The sequence below is a fragment of the Oncorhynchus nerka genome, linkage group LG6 (assembly GCF_034236695.1).
Source record: "Oncorhynchus nerka isolate Pitt River linkage group LG6, Oner_Uvic_2.0, whole genome shotgun sequence".
In the NCBI taxonomy this organism is placed as follows: Eukaryota; Metazoa; Chordata; class Actinopteri; order Salmoniformes; family Salmonidae; genus Oncorhynchus; species Oncorhynchus nerka.
This window is the reverse complement of record NC_088401.1, coordinates 16394850-16415243: the sequence shown is the minus strand read 5'-3', so window position 1 is coordinate 16415243 and position 20394 is coordinate 16394850. Positions and strand designations below refer to the sequence as shown.

General features: G+C 45.4%; 1 protein-coding gene across 2 annotated transcripts in view; it reads right to left on the bottom strand.

The window, feature by feature from the left end:
- Window positions 1-3036: 3036 nt before the first annotated feature.
- The window catches only part of LOC115127574 (uncharacterized), a 34482-nt gene continuing 17124 nt past the window's right edge, over window positions 3037-20394 (bottom strand). For both annotated transcript variants that reach the window (XM_029657181.2, XM_029657182.2), the window contains 4 exons: window positions 9126-9310; window positions 8936-8985; window positions 7872-8853; window positions 3037-4012 (listed from right to left, as the gene is read on the bottom strand). In XM_029657181.2, coding sequence (XP_029513041.1) covers window positions 3696-4012; window positions 7872-8853; window positions 8936-8985; window positions 9126-9310 — 1534 coding nt within the window. In that variant the 3' untranslated portion in view covers window positions 3037-3695. The remainder of the gene's footprint in view (window positions 4013-7871; window positions 8854-8935; window positions 8986-9125; window positions 9311-20394) is intronic.

Genomic DNA, 20394 nt, shown 5'->3' with positions numbered 1-20394 from the left:
CTTGTGCAAGTGCTCAGGGCATCTTTGCCCCATTTCCAACCCCTTAATGTTGGTGGCTAAGCCATTAGACACTCACACTGGTACATGCTTAGATCCTGTGCAACGGGGTGCAGACACACACACATACGCAAACCAGGCCCGAAATCAGTGTTACCAACCCTTCTCATGTGGTTGTAGAGAAGGTAGACCAATCTGTCTCTGTGCTTAGAAAGCAAATATCCTCTGAGAGACTTCAGAAAACCCCTCTTCAATCAGTCTGTCTTTCTGCCACAGTAATGGATGTGTTAGAGAACTCTGTGTGTGTGTGAGTGTGAGAGGAGAAAGAGACAGAGGAGAAAGAGTAAACAACTGGACTGCTGACAACAGTCCAGTGTGTGGTTTTGTGTGTGTGTGTGTGTGTGTGTGTGTGTGTGTGTGTGTAAGTCATGCCTTCAAATTGTTAATGAACGATTGATAGGCTACAGATGAAGTCCCTCTTTCATCAGAGGAGAGTTATGTCATAGAGCAACTCTCACAAAATGTCTATCTGAATAGTAACAGTATTCTCATTCTGTGCCAAGTAGGACCATAGAGGCAGTTCTATTTATTTTTTAAATTAGCTGGGCATCAAGTTTCACCTGACCATGTGACTTGACTGTGAAAACCTAGTGTCACATCATCAGGTAAAACCCAGGCCCCGACATGAGAGAAACTGTAAGAAATGAATCTCACACTCCCATGCAGGTTCTGTTTCACCTCAGGTGTAATTCAAGCCTGTCTAAACAGCAGCTGAAAATATTCCAGTTTCAGCGTTTCTCTCTGAGATGTTTCTGGTAGTTTCCAGGTGAGCATCTGTTGCCCTGTGTCACCAGCATCAAACCAGAAAACCTCATCCCTACAGGGAATGTGGTGTGTGTGTGTAAATCCTCCACTAGGTGGAATCCTATCATAGTTAGGTGCCAATGTTCTCCAACCATACACTGTTCAAGAAACCAGCCTTATGTTATACACTTCTCTCTTCTGTTCTGTTGAAGCAGCTGAGGACATCTCATTTAAACCATCTGCTGACTAGTTATAACTTCCTGTTTTCACAGACAACAGAAAATACCCTCGGTACCGCACGCACGCACGCACGCACGCACACGCACACGCACACGCACACGCACACACACACACACACACACACACACACAAAAAAACCAGGCACAAAATCAGCTTTGCCAGCCGTTCTCATGTGGTTATAGAGAAAATAGTCCAATCCTAAATGCTACGCTATCTAAACTTGGCCTATGCTTTGTTGGTCCTATACTGCCAGCTGGCAGTCATCTTGTGTGATAATGAAAGACTGTCAGTCTGTCTGTCAGCATTGGGACAGTGACAGAAACTGAAGCCTGGCCGCATGTGTAATTAGCGTTGTTTTCACAGCCATTATGGCTGAAGATGAATAACTATTTATTGTAATTATCAGATAGTAGACAGTAAACCATGAAATAACAGTAAGACTGCTGTCACAATGGGGCTTGATGAAAAAACACAATGAATTTTTATCAAAACAGTTCTGTCATTTATTGCAATTTGATTTGAATCAATATGTACATTTTATTTACAGATATGAACAAGTTAAAAGTTTCCACTTTCAACTCCTGAAAGCTATATTTGATTAGTTAGCTATTGAATACCTGGTTTCAGACCTGGACTTGTGGAGCCAGATTAACACACTCTCAGTTCTTAAGGAAGGTCAATAATAAATCATGAGTAGGTGCTTAATTATCTTGGTGGGTGAATCCTAGGTCTCCTGCTGGGCACAAGATTGTTACCCCTCTGAGCTAAAGCTAACACCAGTCTTTTTAAACACGGTTACTCACAAGAGTGTGGATCACCAAACCACTTCCATGGTTTTTGTAGTAAGACAATAAGGTCTTTGGTTCCAGAGATTTCTTCATTAGTCCTACACCTGACAGCATAAAAAACGTTTTAAAAAACAAACATTTACATGTATATTATACACTGAGTCCACAAAACATGAAGAACACCTGCTCCTTCCATGAAATAGACTGACCAGGTGAGTCTGGGTGGAAGCTGTGATCCCTTATTGATGTCACTTGTTAAATCCATTTCAATTAGTGTAGATGCCCACAATGCCCACTAGCTGCAAAAGACATGGATTAATTTAGGAGCATTAAGGTCACACAAAGGGCATGGATTCATTTAGGGGGCATTAAGGTCACACAAAGTGCATGGATTCATTTAGGGGACATTAAGGTCACACAAAGTGCATGGATTCATTTAGGGGGCATTAAGGTCACACAAAGGGCATGGATTCAAAGGGCATGGATTCATTTATTAAGGGCATTAAGGGGCATGGGCATGGATTCATTTATGGGGCATTAAGGTCACACAAAGGGCATGGATTCATTTATGGGGCATTAAGGCCACACAAAGGGCATGGATTCATTTAGGAGCATTAAGGTCACACAAAGGGCATGGATTCATTTATGGGGCATTAAGGCCACACAAAGGGCATGGATTCATTTATGGGGCATTAAGGGATTCATTTAGGAGCATTAAGGTCACACAAAGGGCATGGATTCATTTAGGAGCATTAAGGTCACACAAAGGGGATGGGATTCATTTAGGGGCATTAAGGCCACACAAAGGGCATGGATTCATTTAGGAGCATTAAGGTCACACAAAGGGCATGGATTCATTTAGGGGATGGATTCATTTAAGGGTCACACAAAGGGGATGGATTCATTTATGGGGCATTAAGGCCACACAAAGGGCATGGATTCATTTAGGAGCATTAAGGTCACACAAAGGGCATGGATTCATTTAGGAGCATTAAGGTCACACAAAGGGCATGGATTCATTTATGGGGCATTAAGGCCACACAAAGGGCATGGATTCATTTAGGAGCATTAAGGTCACACAAAGGGCATGGATTCATTTAGGAGCATTAAGGTCACACAAAGGGGATGGGATTCATTTAGGGGACATTAAGGCCACACAAAGGGCATGGATTCATTTAGGAGCATTAAGGTCACACAAAGGGCATGGATTCATTTAGGAGCATTAAGGTCACACAAAGGGGATGGATTCATTTAGGAGCATTAAGGTCACACAAAGGGCATGGATTCATTTAGGAATGGAATTCTAAACAAATCTTGTCTGCTAAATGAACTAGTGTAGCCCACAGACATATGGCATACCCAGGTCAGGACCTAACATAAGGACAACTCAGACTATGCTATTCTGTTCTTCTGAAATAGACTACATTTTCTTCATATCGTGTTTCTTTAGAACACTCAAAAATAAATACTGGGTTTACTGTGATGGTTTAGGCTATATTACATGGATTTATTCCATTTTTAAAGGTCTGCATCAGTGTCTTGTAGGAAGTGGAAGCCAGGAGATGCTGAATGTGTTTATGTTAATTAACAGTCAATTACCGTGAGACAGGCAGTTATTTGCTTGACAATCACCAGCTGACAAAATTTCATGACTGCCAAAGCTCTACATGAGACTATTGAGAAACAACCACAAGGGCAGATGAGGATCACAGTCCTCCAGGTTCCAAGTCTATGGCCCAGTTCCAATACTTAACACCTACCCAGGAAGACCGTGGACGATTGTTTGGAGTAGGTCGTAGCAGTAGGTTTTGGACAGGCTTCGCTCCTCTCGTGGTTTAATGGTACACTATCCACCATTTTCACGTTTCAATTCTCTCTCGGCCACTGATCAGTCACTTCCTGAACCGGCAGGTTGTCCTCCTGCCATAGGGGGTTATGGGTAATGGAGTTTACTGAGGACGCCACTGACGAATGGCTGACACTTTTGGAGGAGATGGAACTCTGGAACATCGGAGCTCTCTCATTGGCCTGTTCCTGGACGGGGCTTCCGAACGCATCGTCTGGCCCCTCCCCCTCGTTGCCTAGAGACGTCTGGCTGACGTAGACGACGATGACGTCAGCATTGAAGTTCATCACCTGACCACTAGAGATGAAGGTGGTGTTGTTGTTCCCCGTCACCTGACCTGAGAGAGAGAGAGAGAGAGAGAGAACGAGAGAGAGAACAAGAGAGAGAGAGAGAGAGAGAGAGAACGAGAGAGACAGCGAGAGAGAGAGCGAGAGAGAGAGAGAGAGAGACAGCGAGAGAGAGAACGAGAGAGAGAGAGAGAGAGACAGCGAGAGAGAGAACGAGAGAGAGAGAGCGAGAGAGAGAGAGAGAATGAGAGAGACAGCGAGAGAGAGAACGAGAGAGAGAGAGAGAGAGAGAGAGAGAGAGAGAGAGAGAATGAAAGTGATAGAGAGAGAGAGAACGAGAGAGAGACAGCGAGAGAGAGAGAGACAGAGAGAGACAGCGAGAGAGAGAGAGAGACAGAGAGAGACAGAGAGAGAGAGAGGTAAGGGGTCAGTTTAGCCAGCATGTTAGGGGCAACCCCAGATGACTAATAGCCAGTGGGCGTGATGATGATGGTGCACAGTGACCACAGAAAGACCGTGGTTGGCTGCGGTACCTTTGACCATAGTCCTGGTCAAGGACATCCTGAACATCAGGGTTTCAGTGTGACAAGCAGTTTTCATTCCATGTGAAAATGTCCACATTTATTCAAACCACCACTTAGACAGAGAAGTACAGTTTGTCAGAACATTATCACAGACGACATGTCCTGTTCACTACAGAAACAGATACTGTCATTAAATCTGACGTTATACAGTGACAAAGAAAAGTAAGGGAACCCCCCTGGATGTACGCATACATTTGTAGTGAAATTTGATCTGATCTTCATCTTAGTCACAACAATAGACATTGTGTGCTTAAACTAATTACACACAAATTGTTGTATTTTTCTTGTCTATATAGAATACATCATTTAAACATTCACTGTGTAGGTTGGAAAAAGTATGTGAACCCCTAGGCTAATGACTTCTCCTAAAGCTAATAATGAGACGAGATTGGAGATGTTGGTTGGAGCTGCCTTGCCCCCTAAAAAACACTCACAAAATGTAAGTTTGCTATTCACAAGAAGCATGGCCTGATGTGAATCTTCTCTCTTTTACAAAAGAGATCTCAGAAGACCTAAAGTTAAGAATTGTTGACTTGCATAAAGCTGGAAAGGGTTACAAAGTATCTCTAAAAGCCTTGATGTTCATCAGTCCACAGAAAGACAAATTGTCTATAAATGGAGAAAGTTCAGCACTGTTGCTACTCTCCCTATGAGTGGCCGTCCTGCAAAGATAACTGCAAGAGCACAGCGCAGAATACTCAATAAGGTTAAGAAGAATCCTAGAGTGTCAGCTAGACTTACAGAAATCTCTGGAACATGCTAACATCGCTGTTGACGAGTTTACGATACATAAAACACAAAACAAGAATGGTGTTCATGGGAGGACACCACGGAAGAACCCACTACTGTCCAAAAAAAACATTGCTGCACATCTGAAGTTTGTAAAAGTGCACCTGGATGTTCTACAGCGCTGCTGGCAAAATATTCTGTAGACAGATGAAACTACCGTTGAGTTGTTTGGAAGGAAAACACAACACTATGTGTCGAGAGAACAAGGAACAACATCAAAACCTCATCCCAACTATAAAGTATTTGTTGCCTCAGGGCCTGGACAGCTTGCTATCATCGACGGAAAAATGAATTCCCAAGTTTATCAAGACATTCTTTTAATTTAACCAGGAAAGTCAGTTAAGAACAAATTCTTATTTACAATGATGGCCTATCGGGGAACAGTGGGTTAACTGCCTTGTTCAGAACAACAGATTTTTACCTTGTCAGCTCGGGGATTCAATCCAGCAACCCTTCAGTTACTGGCCCAAAGGTCTAACCACTAGGCTACCTGCCACCCCTACATGTTAGGCTGTCTGTCCGCCAATTGAAGCTCAACAGAAGTTGGGTGATGCAACAGGCCAACAACCCAAAACACAGAAGTAAATCAACAACAGAACGGCTTCAGCAGAAGAAAATACACCTTCTGGAGTGGCCCAGTCAGAGTCCTGACCTCAACCCAATTGAGATGCTGTGGCATGACCTCAAGAGAGCAGTTCACACCAGACATCCCAAGAATAGTGCTATTTTGTAAAGATGAATGGTCCAAAATTCCTCCTGACCGTTGTGCAGGTCTGATCCACAACTACAGAAAACGTTTGGTTGAGGTTATTGCTGCCAAAGGAGGGTCAACCAGTTATTAAATCCAAGGGTTCACATACTTTTTCCACCCTGCACTGTGAATGTTTACACAGTGTGTTCAATAAAGACATGAAAATGTATAATTGTTTGTGTGTTATTAGTTTAAGCAGAGTGTGTGTGTCTATTGTTGTGACCTAGATGAAGATCAGATTTCATTTTATGACCAATTTATGCAGAAATCCCGGTAATTCCAAAGGGTTCACATATGTTTTCTTGCCACTGTAGGTTCCAGCTACTGTAGCATCAAGCCTTGCAGCCAGACACCACACTGAGCCATCGGAACATTCAAATGAAGAGGAACAAACTTCCATCTGTTCCCTTATTTCCATATTCATAGATCACACTACTGATGGCATTTATAAACACGACCGGAAACTTACAGACATCCATGTCTGATGTCGTCTGCTGCCCATTTCAACACACCTCCTCCTCCTTCCTATTTCCCCCTTCTCTCTCTCGCTCTCCCTCTCCCTCTTTCTCTCCCTCTCCCTCTCTCCATTTTTCTTTCCTTCTCTAGTTCCTTAAAAAAAACTGTTTAGAGGTGCAACGAGACCCCAGACTTTCACTGAGTCACTCTTCACACATTTTTATACACACAGACACACACGCACACATTTATCATAACATATGTGTCAGTGTCTGGAATCACATCTGAAATAATTGACTGGAACTGTAACACCAGTCTGGCCAGGAATACCTGCTATCTATGTGTACTCTGTTTAGAGTTGAACTACCCTAGATAACATAAACCGTACACATGGCATAGTAAGAATAGAAAAAACTATCTGACCACACGATTGTGAAACATTTCAGTCTAAAGTGGTTTCCTCTCTTCATGTCCTTTCCTTCTCCTCATGTGATCATGTGATCATGTGATCATGTGGAAGAGGTGTCCTTGCTTCGCTCTCTGTACTATTCTCACCCATCCTGCAGCTCTTTGTGAAGGAGAGGAGAGACACGGAGAGGAAATCTCAATAGACTGTTGAGAGAGCCCCTGTCTCTCCCTGTCTCTCCCTGTCTCTCTGAGGTGTGATCCCATGTTTAACCTCTGAGCGGGGAGTCCAGTTGATTACATGTTATTACTGCATTATGGGAAACTGTGTTTATTTGCTTACTACTGCCTTGGGGCATAATTCAAGTACACAGTGATTGATGAGAGTTTGAAAGTGTGTGAGTCTGGGTATTACTCAAGGGCTGTGTATTCAGAGCACATCTTGTTTCAATTACACCTGTGGTCACTTTGAATAACCCTGTGGAACTCTGGGTAAACAGGAGTGTTGTGTGTAAGCTCACACTCTGAGAGTTAAACACCCACCCATGCACACACACACAACCACACACACACACACACACACACACACACACGCACACACGCACGCACGCACGCACACACACACACTGAATGTTACAGCGTGTAATCACTGGCTCATCACACACATTCCTACTGTGTGTGGTCCTTAAGACAACAGGAGGTCATTAGGTGGAAACCAATACATACATTTTGGAGGAACAACATTGAGATTTCAGAATCACCTTTTCACAGTCCTATACAATAACCCAGGTCCAATAAGCCAGGAGAAACACCAGTGGATATATGTATCTTTCCTCTTTAACAATGGTTGGAATGTATAATGACACGTTTATTTAGCCTTTTTCTTATGAGTGTGGAACTGCTAGAACTCTGCGCTGTATCTACCTGAGGTGAGTGTTGGTTCCGTGAGTTGACTCTGGAGGCTCTCAGGGGCACAATCCAGCTCCGAGCCCCCAGACGAGAGCTTGTTTCCCCCAATGTCCCTCCAAGAAAGTCCCTGGTTTTGCTCACTGCTGGAGGCTTCAGAGGTCAGCTCGGACTGCCGGTCACCCACAGTTACAGAGGTCACCGAGGGGTAAGGAGATATTGCGGAGGTCAAAGGGGGTGTGGCTTTTGTAGTGAGGGTGGAGCTTATGCTGCTTATGCTGCAGTTCAGTCTGTATAGCTCCTCCCCTTTCCCCTTTCCCCTGCTGTCAATAAGCTGACCTTTGACCTCTGACCTGACTTGGGTCAGCGGCGGGTAGAGGTCACATGAATGGTCAGCGGGTGAGAGAGAGGAGGAGGTGGGAGAGAGGGAGAAGGGGGAGGAGGTATGGCTGCTCCTCTCAGAGCTCTTCACTTGCAGACCCTCTACCACCTTGGCCCTCTCCCTCCCTCCATCTTTCCTTTCATCCTTCTCTCCCCCCTTGCTCTCCCCCTCTCCTCCACAGGAGCAGGTCCCGAGGGTTCCAGGGTTGACAGCCTGGCTACAGTCTTCATTATCCCCTACCTCTAATGGTTCCCTGACAGACAACACACACACACAGGAGCCAGCCCACAGTGGAGACGCACACACATCCTCTGGTACAACCTCACACACACTGTCTGGTACCACCTCCTCACACACACCATCCTCAGAAACCTCCTCTGCCTCCCCTGACCCCTCACTCCCCACCCCCTCATCCTCCTCCTCCCTCCTCTCCTCCTCCATCTCTTTGGTGGGTGGCAGTTTGACCTGGTCACCAGGTGTAGCTGTAGGACAGGTGTGTGGGGTTTCTGAGGGGCTGTGAGCCAGGCCAATAAGACAGGTTGTCTCACGCAGAGTGCCGCTCTGACCCTCTAGTCCCCCTGCCACGACGCCACTATGGTAGAGAGGGGCCAGAGTCTCCTGGAAAGAGAGACAGACAGATTAGACTATTTGTAAACTGTTAATGCGTGTCATCTTGACCACTAAAGAGAGTCTACCTTACCTGCTGTATCCTGGTCCTTTTCAGATTCTGGACACATGATCGTAAATTCACTGGAAGACATAAGAGGATGACATTAGTCAGTCATTTCGCTCATTAGTCAGTCATTTTATGCCAAGACATATTTTTATAAAAGCAAAATTCCCTCAACATCATGGTCATACATAACAAATGTGATCTCTGCCTCAGGTACCTGAGAGTAGTCGAAGTTTTTCCTTGTAGCAGAAGAGCAGGAGGATGAGGAGACAAAGGACAGTGATGACTGACAGAACCCACAGTAGGACCCAGGAGGTAGAGGCACCAGAGAGATGGGGTCCACATACAGCATCAGTCTGGTCGCTCCCAGTCTGCTTGTCACTCTTCCCCAGACCGTTACAACTGGGAGGAGAAAACACAGAGGAGGAGAGGACACAGGGGAGGAGAGGACACAGGGGAGGAGAAGACACAGGGGAGGAGAGGATACAGAGGAGGAGAGGACACAGGGGAGGAGAGGACACAGGGGAGGAGAGGATACATTGTCATTATTTCTGTTTTTAGCAATCCAGGCATTCCATCTCTCTTTATCTCTCTTTTTCTCTTTCTCTGCTCTCTCTCAATTCAATTCAATTTGAAGGGCTTTATTGGCATGGGAAACATATGTTTACATTGCAAAAGCAAGTGAAATAGATCATGAAGAAAAGTTAAATAATCAATAAGAAATCAACAGTTAACACGTTTCAAAGGAGTAGACACATTTCAAATGTCATATTATGGCAATGTACAGTGTTATAGTGATGTGCAAATAGTTAAAGTAAAAAATAGAAAATAAATAAACATAAATATGGGTTGTATTTACAATGGTGTTTGTTCTTCACTGGTTGCCTTTTTCTTGTGGCAACAGGTCCACTAGCATGTTACATGTGAAACAAGAGGGAAAAACACTCAAGACCACCTTCACACCACACAGAGATGCGTACAAAGCTCTCCCTCACCCTCCATTTGGCAATTATATCCTCCTGATTCCTGCATACAAGCAAAAACAAAAGCAGGAAGTACCAGTGACTAGCTTAATATGGAAGTGGTCAGGTGACGCAGATAATAAGCTACAGGACTGTTTTGCTAGCACAGACTGGAACATGTTCCGGGATTCATCCGATGGCATCCGATGGTATACCACAACAATTACTGGCTTCATCAATAAGTGCATCGATGACGTTGTCCCCACAGTGACTGTACGTACATGCCCTAACCAGAAGCCATGGATTACAGGCAACATCCGCACTGAGCTAAAGGGCAGAGCTAAAGGGCAGAGCTGCCACTTTCAAGGAGCGGGATTCTAACCCGGACGCTTATATGAAATCCCGCTATACCCTCCAACAAATGATCAAACAGGCAAAGCGTAAATACAGGACTAAGATTGAATCCTACCACACCAGCTCCGGATGTGGCAGGGCTTGATTTACATTTACATTTAAGTCATTTAGCAGACGCTCTTATCCAGAGCGACTTACAAATTGGTGCTTTCACCTTATGACATCCTGTGGAACAGCCACTTTACAATAGTGCATCTAGGTCTTTTAAGGGGGGGGGGGAGAAGGATTACTTTATCCTATCCTAGGTATTCCTTAAAGAGGTGGGGTTTCAGGTGTCTCCGGAAGGTGGTGATTGACTCCGCTGTCCTGGCGTCGTGAGGGAGTTTGTTCCACCATTGGGGGGCCAGAGCAGCGAACAGTTTTGACTGGGCTGAGCGGGAACTGTACTTCCTCAGTGGTAGGGAGGCGAGCAGGCCAGAGGTGGATGAACGCAGTGCCCTTGTTTGGGTGTAGGGCCTGATCAGAGCCTGGAGGTAGTGAGGTGCCGTTCCCCTCACAGCTCCGTAGGCAAGCACCATGGTCTTGTAGCGGATGCGAGCTTCAACTGGAAGCCAGTGGAGAGAGCGGAGGAGCGGGGTGACGTGAGAGAACTTGGGAAGGTTGAACACCAGACGGGCTGCGGCGTTCTGGATGAGTTGTAGGGGTTTAATGGCACAGGCAGGGAGCCCAGCCAACAGCGAGTTGCAGTAATCCAGACGGGAGATGACAAGTGCCTGGATTAGGACCTGCGCCGCTTCCTGTGTGAGGCAGGGTCGTACTCTGCGGATGTTGTAGAGCATGAACCTACAGGAACGGGACACCGCCTTGATGTTATTTGAGAACGACAGGGTGTTGTCCAGGATCACGCCAAGGTTCTTAGCGCTCTGGGACGAGGACACAATGGAGTTGTCAACCGTGATGGCGAGATCATGGAACGGGCAGTCCTTCCCCGGGAGGAAGAGCAGCTCCGTCTTGCCGAGGTTCAGCTTGAGGTGATGATCCGTCATCCACACTGATATGTCTGCCAGACATGCAGAGATGCGATTCGCCACCTGGTCGTCAGAAGGGGGAAAGGAGAAGATTAATTGTGTGTCGTCTGCATAGCAATGATAGGAGAGACCATGTGAGGTTATGACAGAGCCAAGTGACTTGGTGTATAGCGAGAATAGGAGAGGGCCTAGAACAGAGCCCTGGGGGACACCAGTGGTGAGAGCACGTGGTGAGGAGACGGATTCTCGCCACGCCACCTGGTAGGAGCGACCTGTCAGGTAGGACGCAATCCAAGCGTGGGCCGCGCCGGAGATGCCCAACTCGGAGAGGGTGGAGAGGAGGATCTGATGGTTCACAGTATCGAAGGCAGCCGATAGGTCTAGAAGGATGAGAGCAGAGGAGAGAGAGTTAGCTTTAGCAGTGCGGAGCGCCTCCGTGATACAGAGAAGAGCAGTCTCAGTTGAATGACTAGTCTTGAAACCTGACTGATTTGGATCAAGAAGGTCATTCTGAGAGAGATAGCGGGAGAGCTGGCCAAGGACGGCACGTTCAAGAGTTTTGGAGAGAAAAGAAAGAAGGGATACTGGTCTGTAGTTGTTGACATCGGAGGGATCGAGTGTAGGTTTTTTCAGAAGGGGTGCAACTCTCGCTCTCTTGAAGACGGGAGGGACGTAGCCAGCGGTCAGGGATGAGTTGATGAACGAGGTGAGGTAAGGGAGAAGGTCACCGGAGATGGTCTGGAGAAGAGAGGAGGGGATAGGGTCAAGCGGACAGGTTGTTGGGCGGCCGGCCGTCACAAGACGTGAGATGTCATCTGGAGAGAGAGGGGAGAAAGAGGTCAGAGCACAGGGTAGGGCAGTGTGAGCAGAACCAGCGGTGTCGTTTGACTTAGCAAACGAGGATCGGATGTCGTCGACCTTCTTTTCAAAATGGTTGACGAAGTCATCTGCAGAGAGGGAGGAGGGGGGAGGGGGAGGAGGATTCAAGAGGGAGGAGAAGGTGGCAAAGAGCTTCCTAGGGTTAGAGGCAGATGCTTGGAATTTAGAGTGGTAGAAAGTGGCTTTAGCAGCAGAGACAGAGGAGGAAAATGTAGAGAGGAGGGAGTGAAAGGATGCCAGGTCTGCAGGGAGGCGAGTTTTCCTCCATTTCCGCTCGGCTGCCCGGAGCCCTGTTCTGTGAGCTCGCAATGAGTCGTCGAGCCACGGAGCGGGAGGGGAGGACCGAGCCGGCCTGGAGGATAGGGGACATAGAGAGTCAAAGGATGCAGAAAGGGAGGAGAGGAGGGTTGAGGAGGCAGAATCAGGAGATAGGTTGGAGAAGGTTTGAGCAGAGGGAAGAGATGATAGGATGGAAGAGGAGAGAGTAGCGGGGAGAGAGAGCGAAGGTTGGGACGGCGCGATACCATCCGAGTAGGGGCAGTGTGGGAAGTGTTGGATGAGAGCGAGAGGGAAAAGGATACAAGGTAGTGGTCGGAGACTTGGAGGGGAGTTGGAGTGAGGTTAGTGGAGGAACAGCATCTAGTAAAGATGAGGTCGAGCGTATTGCCTGCCTTGTGAGTAGGGGGAAGGTGAGAGGGTGAGGTCAAAAGAGGAGAGGAGTGGAAAGAAGGAGGCAGAGAGGAATGAGTCAAAGGTAGACGTGGGGAGGTTAAAGTCGCCCAGAACTGTGAGAGGTGAGCCGTCCTCAGGAAAGGAGCTTATCAAGGCATCAAGCTCATTGATGAACTCTCCGAGGGAACCTGGAGGGCGATAAATGATAAGGATGTTAAGCTTGAAAGGGCTGGTAACTGTGACAGCATGGAATTCAAAGGAGGCGATAGACAGATGGGTAAGGGGAGAAAGAGAGAATGACCACTTGGGAGAGATGAGGATCCCGGTGCCACCACCCCGCTGACCAGAAGCTCTCGGGGTGTGCGAGAGCACGTGGGCGGACGAAGAGAGAGCAGTAGGAGTAGCGGTGTTGTCTGTGGTGATCCATGTTTCCGTCAGAGCCAAGAAGTCGAGGGACTGGAGGGAGACATAGGCTGAGATGAACTCTGCCTTGTTGGCCGCAGATCGGCAGTTCCAGAGGCTACCGGAGACCTGGAACTCCACGTGGGTCGTGCGCGCTGGGACCACCAGATTAGGGTGGCTGCGGCCATGCGGTGTGGAGCGTTTGTATGGTCTGTGCAGAGAGGAGAGAACAGGGATAGACAGACACATAGTTGACAGGCTAGAGAAGAGGCTACGCTAATGCAGAGGAGATTGGAATGACAAGTGGACTACACGTCTCGAATGTTCAGAAAGTTAAGCTTACGTAGCAAGAATCTAATTGACTAAAATGATTAAAATGATAGAGTACTGCTGGGGTAGGCTAGCTGCGTTGTTGACACTACCCTAATCAAGTCGTACCGTTGAGTGTGAAGTTTCTACAATGCTGCTTATCGGGAGCTAGCTGGCTAGCTAGCAGTGTTGGTTACGTTACGTTGCGTAGGAGAACGACAATAGCTGGCTAGCTAACCTAGAAAATCGCTCTAGACTACACAATTATCTTTGAAACAAAGACGGCTATGTAGCTAGCTATGTAGCTAGCTACGATCAAACAAATCACACCGTTGGGACTGTAATGAAATGAAGTGAAAAAGTGATACTACCTGTGGAGCGACGCGGAATGCGACCGGAATGCGAAAGTTCTATTCAGTAGACGTTGGCTGGCTATTGGCTAGCTAGGAGTGTCTCCTACGTTAAGGACGACAAAATAGCTGGCTAGCTAACCTCGGTGAATTAAGATAATCACTCTAAGACTACACACTCTAAACTACACAATTAGCTTGATAACTATGCCAGACTACAAAGGGAGCACAGCCGCGAGCTGCCCAGTGACACAAGCCTACCAGTTGAGCTAAATTACTTCTATGCGCGGGTCGAGGCAAGCAACAATGAAACATGCATGAGAGCACAAGCTGTTCCGGACAACTGGGTGATCATGCTCGCAGTAGCCGATGTGAGCAAGACCTTAAAACAGGTAAACATTCACAAGGCTGCAGGGCCAGACGGATTACCAGGACGTGTACTCCTAGTATGCACTGACCAACTGTCATGTGTCTTCACTGACATTTTCAACCTGTCCCTGGCCGAGTCTGTAATACCTACATGTTTCAAGCAGACCCCCATGGTACATGTTCCCAAGAACACCAAGGTAACCTGCCTCAATGATTACCGAAACCGTAGCACGTCTGTAGCTATGAAGTCCTTTGAAAGGCTGGTCATGGCTCACATCAACAACATCATCCCACAAACCCTGGACCCAGTCCAATTTACATACCGCCACAACAGTTCCACAGATGACTCTATTATAATCAACAATGAATGCCCCTTTCCACCTGGACAAAAGGAATGCCTACATGATAATGCTGTTCATTGACTACAGCTCAGCATTCAACAACACAGTGCCCTCAAAGCTCATCACTAAGCTAAGGACCCGAGGAGTAAACAATTCCCTTTGCAACTGGATCCTGGACTTCCTGATGGGCCATCCCAGGTGGTAAGTGTAGACCACAACACATCTGCCATGCTGAACCTCAACACGGGGGCTCTTCGGGGGTGCGTGCTTAGTCCCCTCCTGTACTCCCTGTTCACCCATGCCTGTGTGGCCAAGCACGACTCTAACACATACACTCCACAGAGCTGGGCTTTACGGAACAGTGCCCAGACAAAAAGCCATTGTTTAAAGAAAAAAATAAGCAAACACGTTTGGTGTTCACCAAAAGGCAAGTGGGAGACTCCCCAAACATATGGAAGAAGGTACTCTGGTCAGATGAGACTAAAATTGAGCTTTTTGGCCATCAAGGAAAATGCTATGTCTGGCGCAAACCCAACACCTCTCATCACCCAGAGAACACAATCCCCACAGTGAAGCATGGTGGTGGCAGCATCATGCTGTGGGGATGTTTTTCATCGGCAGGGACTGGGTAACTGGTCAGAATTGAAGGATGGTGCTAAATACAGGGAAATTCTTGAGGTAAACCTGTTTCAGTCTTCCAGAGAATTGAGACTGGAATGGAGGTCCGCCTTCCAGCAGGACAGTGACCCTATGCATACTGCTAAAGCAACACTTGAGTGGTTTAAGGGGAAACATTTAATAGACTTGGAATGGCCTAATCAAAGCCCAGGCCTCAATCCAATTGAGAATCTGTCTTAGGGCTAGGCGTCCAGCTAGTGCACATATGTCAGAGTCAAGGCCCGCGGGCCACATCCGGCCCGCAAGAAGGTTTTTTACGGCCCCTGGGATGATCTTGATTTATTATTAGAACCGGCCCGCAGCAAGCCGGCAGCCCGCAGATCTTTTACACGCACCAATACTACATTTCCCACAATGCAAAGGTGACGCACCGAGCAGTAGGCTGCTTCATTTCAATATTTATTGGCACAGCAGTCGTCAGCATCACAGTAAAATTAACTTTCAGATACCCATCAAAAATGGCAAAACGGAAGGTGGATACTGAGAACCGGGGTTTCAAACAAGGTGGGAGTCGGAGTATATGTTCACGAAGGTAGCTGGAAAACCTGTGTGTCTTCTGTGTGGAGAAAGTGTGGCGGTACTGAAAGAGTATAATCTGAGACGACATTATGAAACGAAACACGCGGACAAAAACAAGAATATGGACATGGAACAAAGGCTACAAAAGGCAGAGGAATTAAAACGAGGCCTCAAATCTCGACAGGCTCTGTTCAAAAAAGCCAAATCACAAGGCCAGGCTGCTGTCAAGGCCAGTTTTATTTTGGCAGAAGAGATCGCTAAATCAGCCCGGCCATTTACGGAGGGGGATTTCATCAAAAACTGCATGATTAAAGTTTGTGACGAAGTTTGCCCAGAAAAAGGCAACTCTTTTAAATGTGAGTCTGAGCAGAAACACCATTGCCGAGAGAGTAGACCAGTTGTCCATCAATCTAAAAGAGCAGCTTGTGAAAAAGGGAAAAGATTTTATTGCATATTCCTTGGCTGTGGATGAGAGCACCGACATTTCTGACATTGCCCAGTTGTCAATTTTCATCCGCGGAGTGGACTCCAACCTAAGCGTGACAGAGGAGTTTTTGGCTTTACGTCCTATGCATGGCACAACTACGGGGCATGATTTGTATGAAGAGGTGTCAAGATGTGTAAATGAGATGGAGCTGCCTTGGGAAAAACTCGTGGGTTTGACAACCGACGGAGCACCTGCGATGTGTGGACACAGGAGCGGACTGGTGGCGAAGATACGGGAAAAGATGCAAGAGGAAAACGCGACAGGTGAGCTGACAGCTTATCATTGTATCATACACCAGGAAGCGTTGTGCGGTAAAGCCTTGAAAATGGAGCATGTAATGAGCATCATCACGCGCACAGTTAACTTTATCAGAGCCAAAGGTTTGAATCACCGCCAGTTCAAGGCATTTCTGACGGAGTTAGAAACGGAGCATGGTGATTTGCCTTATCACACAGAGGTGCGATGGCTAAGCCAGGGAAAGGTGCTTCAAAGATGTTTCGAGCTTCGTGAGGAGATTTGTCTGTTCTTGGACAGCAAAGGGAAAGACACAACACAACTCCGAGACGAAATGTTTCTGTGTGAAATGGCTTTTCTGTGTGACATTACGAGTCATCTGAATGCAATAAACTTGCAGCTGCAGGGTCGGGATCGTGTCATCTCTGATATGTACAGTACAGTGAAGGCATTTAAAACCAAACTGACTCTGTGGGAGACGCAGATGCGGAAAGAAAATTTGAGCCACTTTCCCAGCTGCCAGACCATGAAAGAGAAGCTCTCTACCAGTGCGTTCCCGAGCACACAGTTGGCTGATAAAATAGGTATGCTTGCCGCTGACTTTCGACGCCGATTTGCTGACTTTGAAGCACAAAAAAGCAGGTTGGAACTGCTCGGTAACCCATTTGCTGTTGACGTGGAAAGCTCACCACCAAACCTCCAAATGGAGTTGATTGACCTCCAATGCAATGATGCACTGAGGGCAAAATATGCGGCAGTGGGTGCTGCGGAGTTCGCCCGTTTCCTCCCGGCACAATGCCCCAGCTGCGCATCCAGGCTGCTCAAACGTTGTCTATGTTTGGCAGCACATACCTGTGTGAACAACTGTTTTCTTTGATGAACCTGAACAAAACATCACACAGAAGTCGACTTACTGCTGAACACCTCCACTCAATTCTGAGGATTTCTTCAGCTCAGAGCCTTACCCCGAACATTGATGAACTTGTGGAAAAGATGGGACACCACCAAGTATCACCCTCAACCTCAAACAAGTGAACATTACTGTGCAATCACATATTTAGAGTTTTTACTCAGTTCAAGTTTAAAAGTTAAAATTTAATATTTGTTTTCACTGCATGTTACTTCTCCTTAAACAAAGTGTTGTTTTTGATTAATAGATTTTTGCACTTTATTTTTTTGTATTTCAATCCAATTATATTTTAAAAATATTTCAGTTGAGTGGATGATAGAAAATTGCTATTATTGTTTTTTCTTTGAAGTAAATTTAGCCCACTTTTGCTAAAATAGAAAATATAGTCTACTGATGGTGCCTTGAATACCGGTTTCTTTCATTTAATGTTCATGTTATGGGGATATTTATATAAAGGAAATTTGTCTTTTGTGTCTGTTGAAAATTAAAGATTACTGACAGAGCCATAAGAAAATATTGCTTTATTTATCTGATCATATTGTAATATATTTGTTAGGTTTTCAGTAGGTTCAATTAGGTTCACTAGACTATATGCGTCATTTAAAAAATTTTCAATGAACATTCGAACAGTCCGGCCCTCGTCTTGTAGCTGATTTTTTTATTTGGCCCTCCGTCCATTTGACTTTGACACCCCTGAGCTAGTGGGACAAATTCCGGTGCAACTGGAGGGCGCGCAATTCAAATAAATAATCATAACAATTATGGATATTAAACATTTAGCTACATACGAGTGTCTTATATCGTTGAAAGCTTAAATTCTTGTTAATCAAACTGCACTGTCCGATTTACAGTAGATATTACAGCGAAAACATGTCATGAGATTGTTTGAGGACGGAGCCTCACATCAAAATATTTTTCCTCCGGCACAGGTTTCATAAATTCCCAAATTTCTCCGGCATAGGTTTCATAAATATTCACTTACTTTTTGAAAATATTACTCTGATTTGTCATCCAAAGGTGTGGTGTTGTTTTGTTAGATAAAATCCTTCTTTATATCCCAAAAAGTCTGTTTAGTTGGCGCCATCAATTTGAGTAATCCACTCGTTCAACATGCAGAGAAAGGAATCCAAAAATGTACCCCTAAACTTTGTTTCAACAAGTCAAAATACGTTTCTATTTACTCCTCAGATACCCTGAACTGTAATCAAACTATAATATTTCTTTCTGAAAGACGTATGTTTCATAGGAAACCGATTTGAGCAGATGCGTCTTGTCTTCATGGCGCGCCCAAACACACATTTCCAAGACTCTGTCCCTGTACTAAAACGGATGTTTCTTAATCGTTTTGGAAGTTACAAGCCTGAAATCTTGAACATAGACTGCTGACACCCTGTGGAAGGCATAGGAATTGCATCCTGGGAGCTATAATTATGCCCCTATACTTTCCCATCTACAGTATGCCCCTATACTTTCCATTGTCATTTCCATTGTATGTTCTCTCTCTCAAAAAAAAACATTCTGGTTGGTTTTTCTTTGGATTTTCTCCTACCATATATATTGTGTTATATTATCCTACATTATTTTAACATTTCTACAAACTTCAAAGTGTTTCCTTTCCAATGGTACCCATTACATAAACATCCTGGTTTCAGGGCCTGAGCAACAGGCAATCTACTTTGGGTGCATCATTCAGACAGGAAGTGGAGAAAAATGGGGCCTAGCCCTAAGAAGTTTTAATGAACCCATGCAACTTGAAGGAGCTAGAGTAGTTTGCCTTGAAGAATGTGCAAAATCCCCGTGGCTAGATGTGCCAAGCTTATAGAGACATACCCCAAGAGACTTGCAGCTGTAATTGCTGCAAAATGTGGCTCTACAAAGTATTGACTTTGTTTTTTGTATTATTTCTTGCTTGTTTCACAATAACAAATATTTTGTATCTTCCAAGAGGTAAGCATGTTGTGTAAATCAAATGATACAAAATCTATTTGAATTCCAGGTTGTAAGACAACAAAATAAGAAAAATGCAAAGGCGGGTGAATACTTTCGCAATTCACTGTATAGCCGCGTTACTGTTATTGATCTGTTGCTCTTTAATTGTTTACTTTTGTTTATTTAGTAAAAATTCATATTTTTCTTAAAACGCCATTGTTGGTAAGTAAACATTTCAAGGTAAAGTAAACACCTTTTGTATTCGGCGCATGTGACAAATACATTTTGATTTGATTTGAAATCTTGCTGCTGTGATGGCACACTGTGGTATTTCCCCCCAACATATATATGGGAGGGAGGTTATCAAAATTGGATTTTGAATCCTTTGTGGATCTGTGTAATTTGAGGGAAATATGTGTCTCTAATATGGTCATATATTTGGCAGGAGGTTAGGAAGTGCAGCTCAGTTTACACCTCATTTTGTGGGCAGTGTGCACATAGCCTGTTTTGTCTTGAGAGCCAGGTCTGCCTACGGCGGCCTCTCTCAAAAGCAAGGCTATGCTCACTGAGTCTGTACATAGTCAAATCTTTCCTTCATTTTGGGTCAGTCACAGTGGTCAAGTATTCTGCAACTGTGTACTCTCTGTTTAGGGCCAAATAACATTCTAGTTTGCTCTGTTTTTTGGTAAATTCTTTCCAATGTGTCAAGTAATTCTCTTTTTGTTTTCTCATGATTTGGTTGCGTCTAATTGTGTTGCTGTCCTGATTTTCTCTGCCCTTGTTTGTGTCTGTGGTCAGACCCCCAGAACCAGCTTGCTTACGGGACTCTTCTTTAGGTTCATCTCTCTGTAGGTGATGGCTTTGTTATGGAAGGTTTTGGAATCGCTTACTTTTAAGTGGTTGTAGAATTGAACACTCTTTTCTGGATTTTGATCATTAGCGGGTATCGGCCGGTTTGTGTAGATAGATTTTATAACGTCATATGTTTTTCCCTCAACACCACAGGCCTTTTTGGGTAGGATGGTTTGTATTTTGTCCTGTAGTTCATTCAATGCAATTGGAG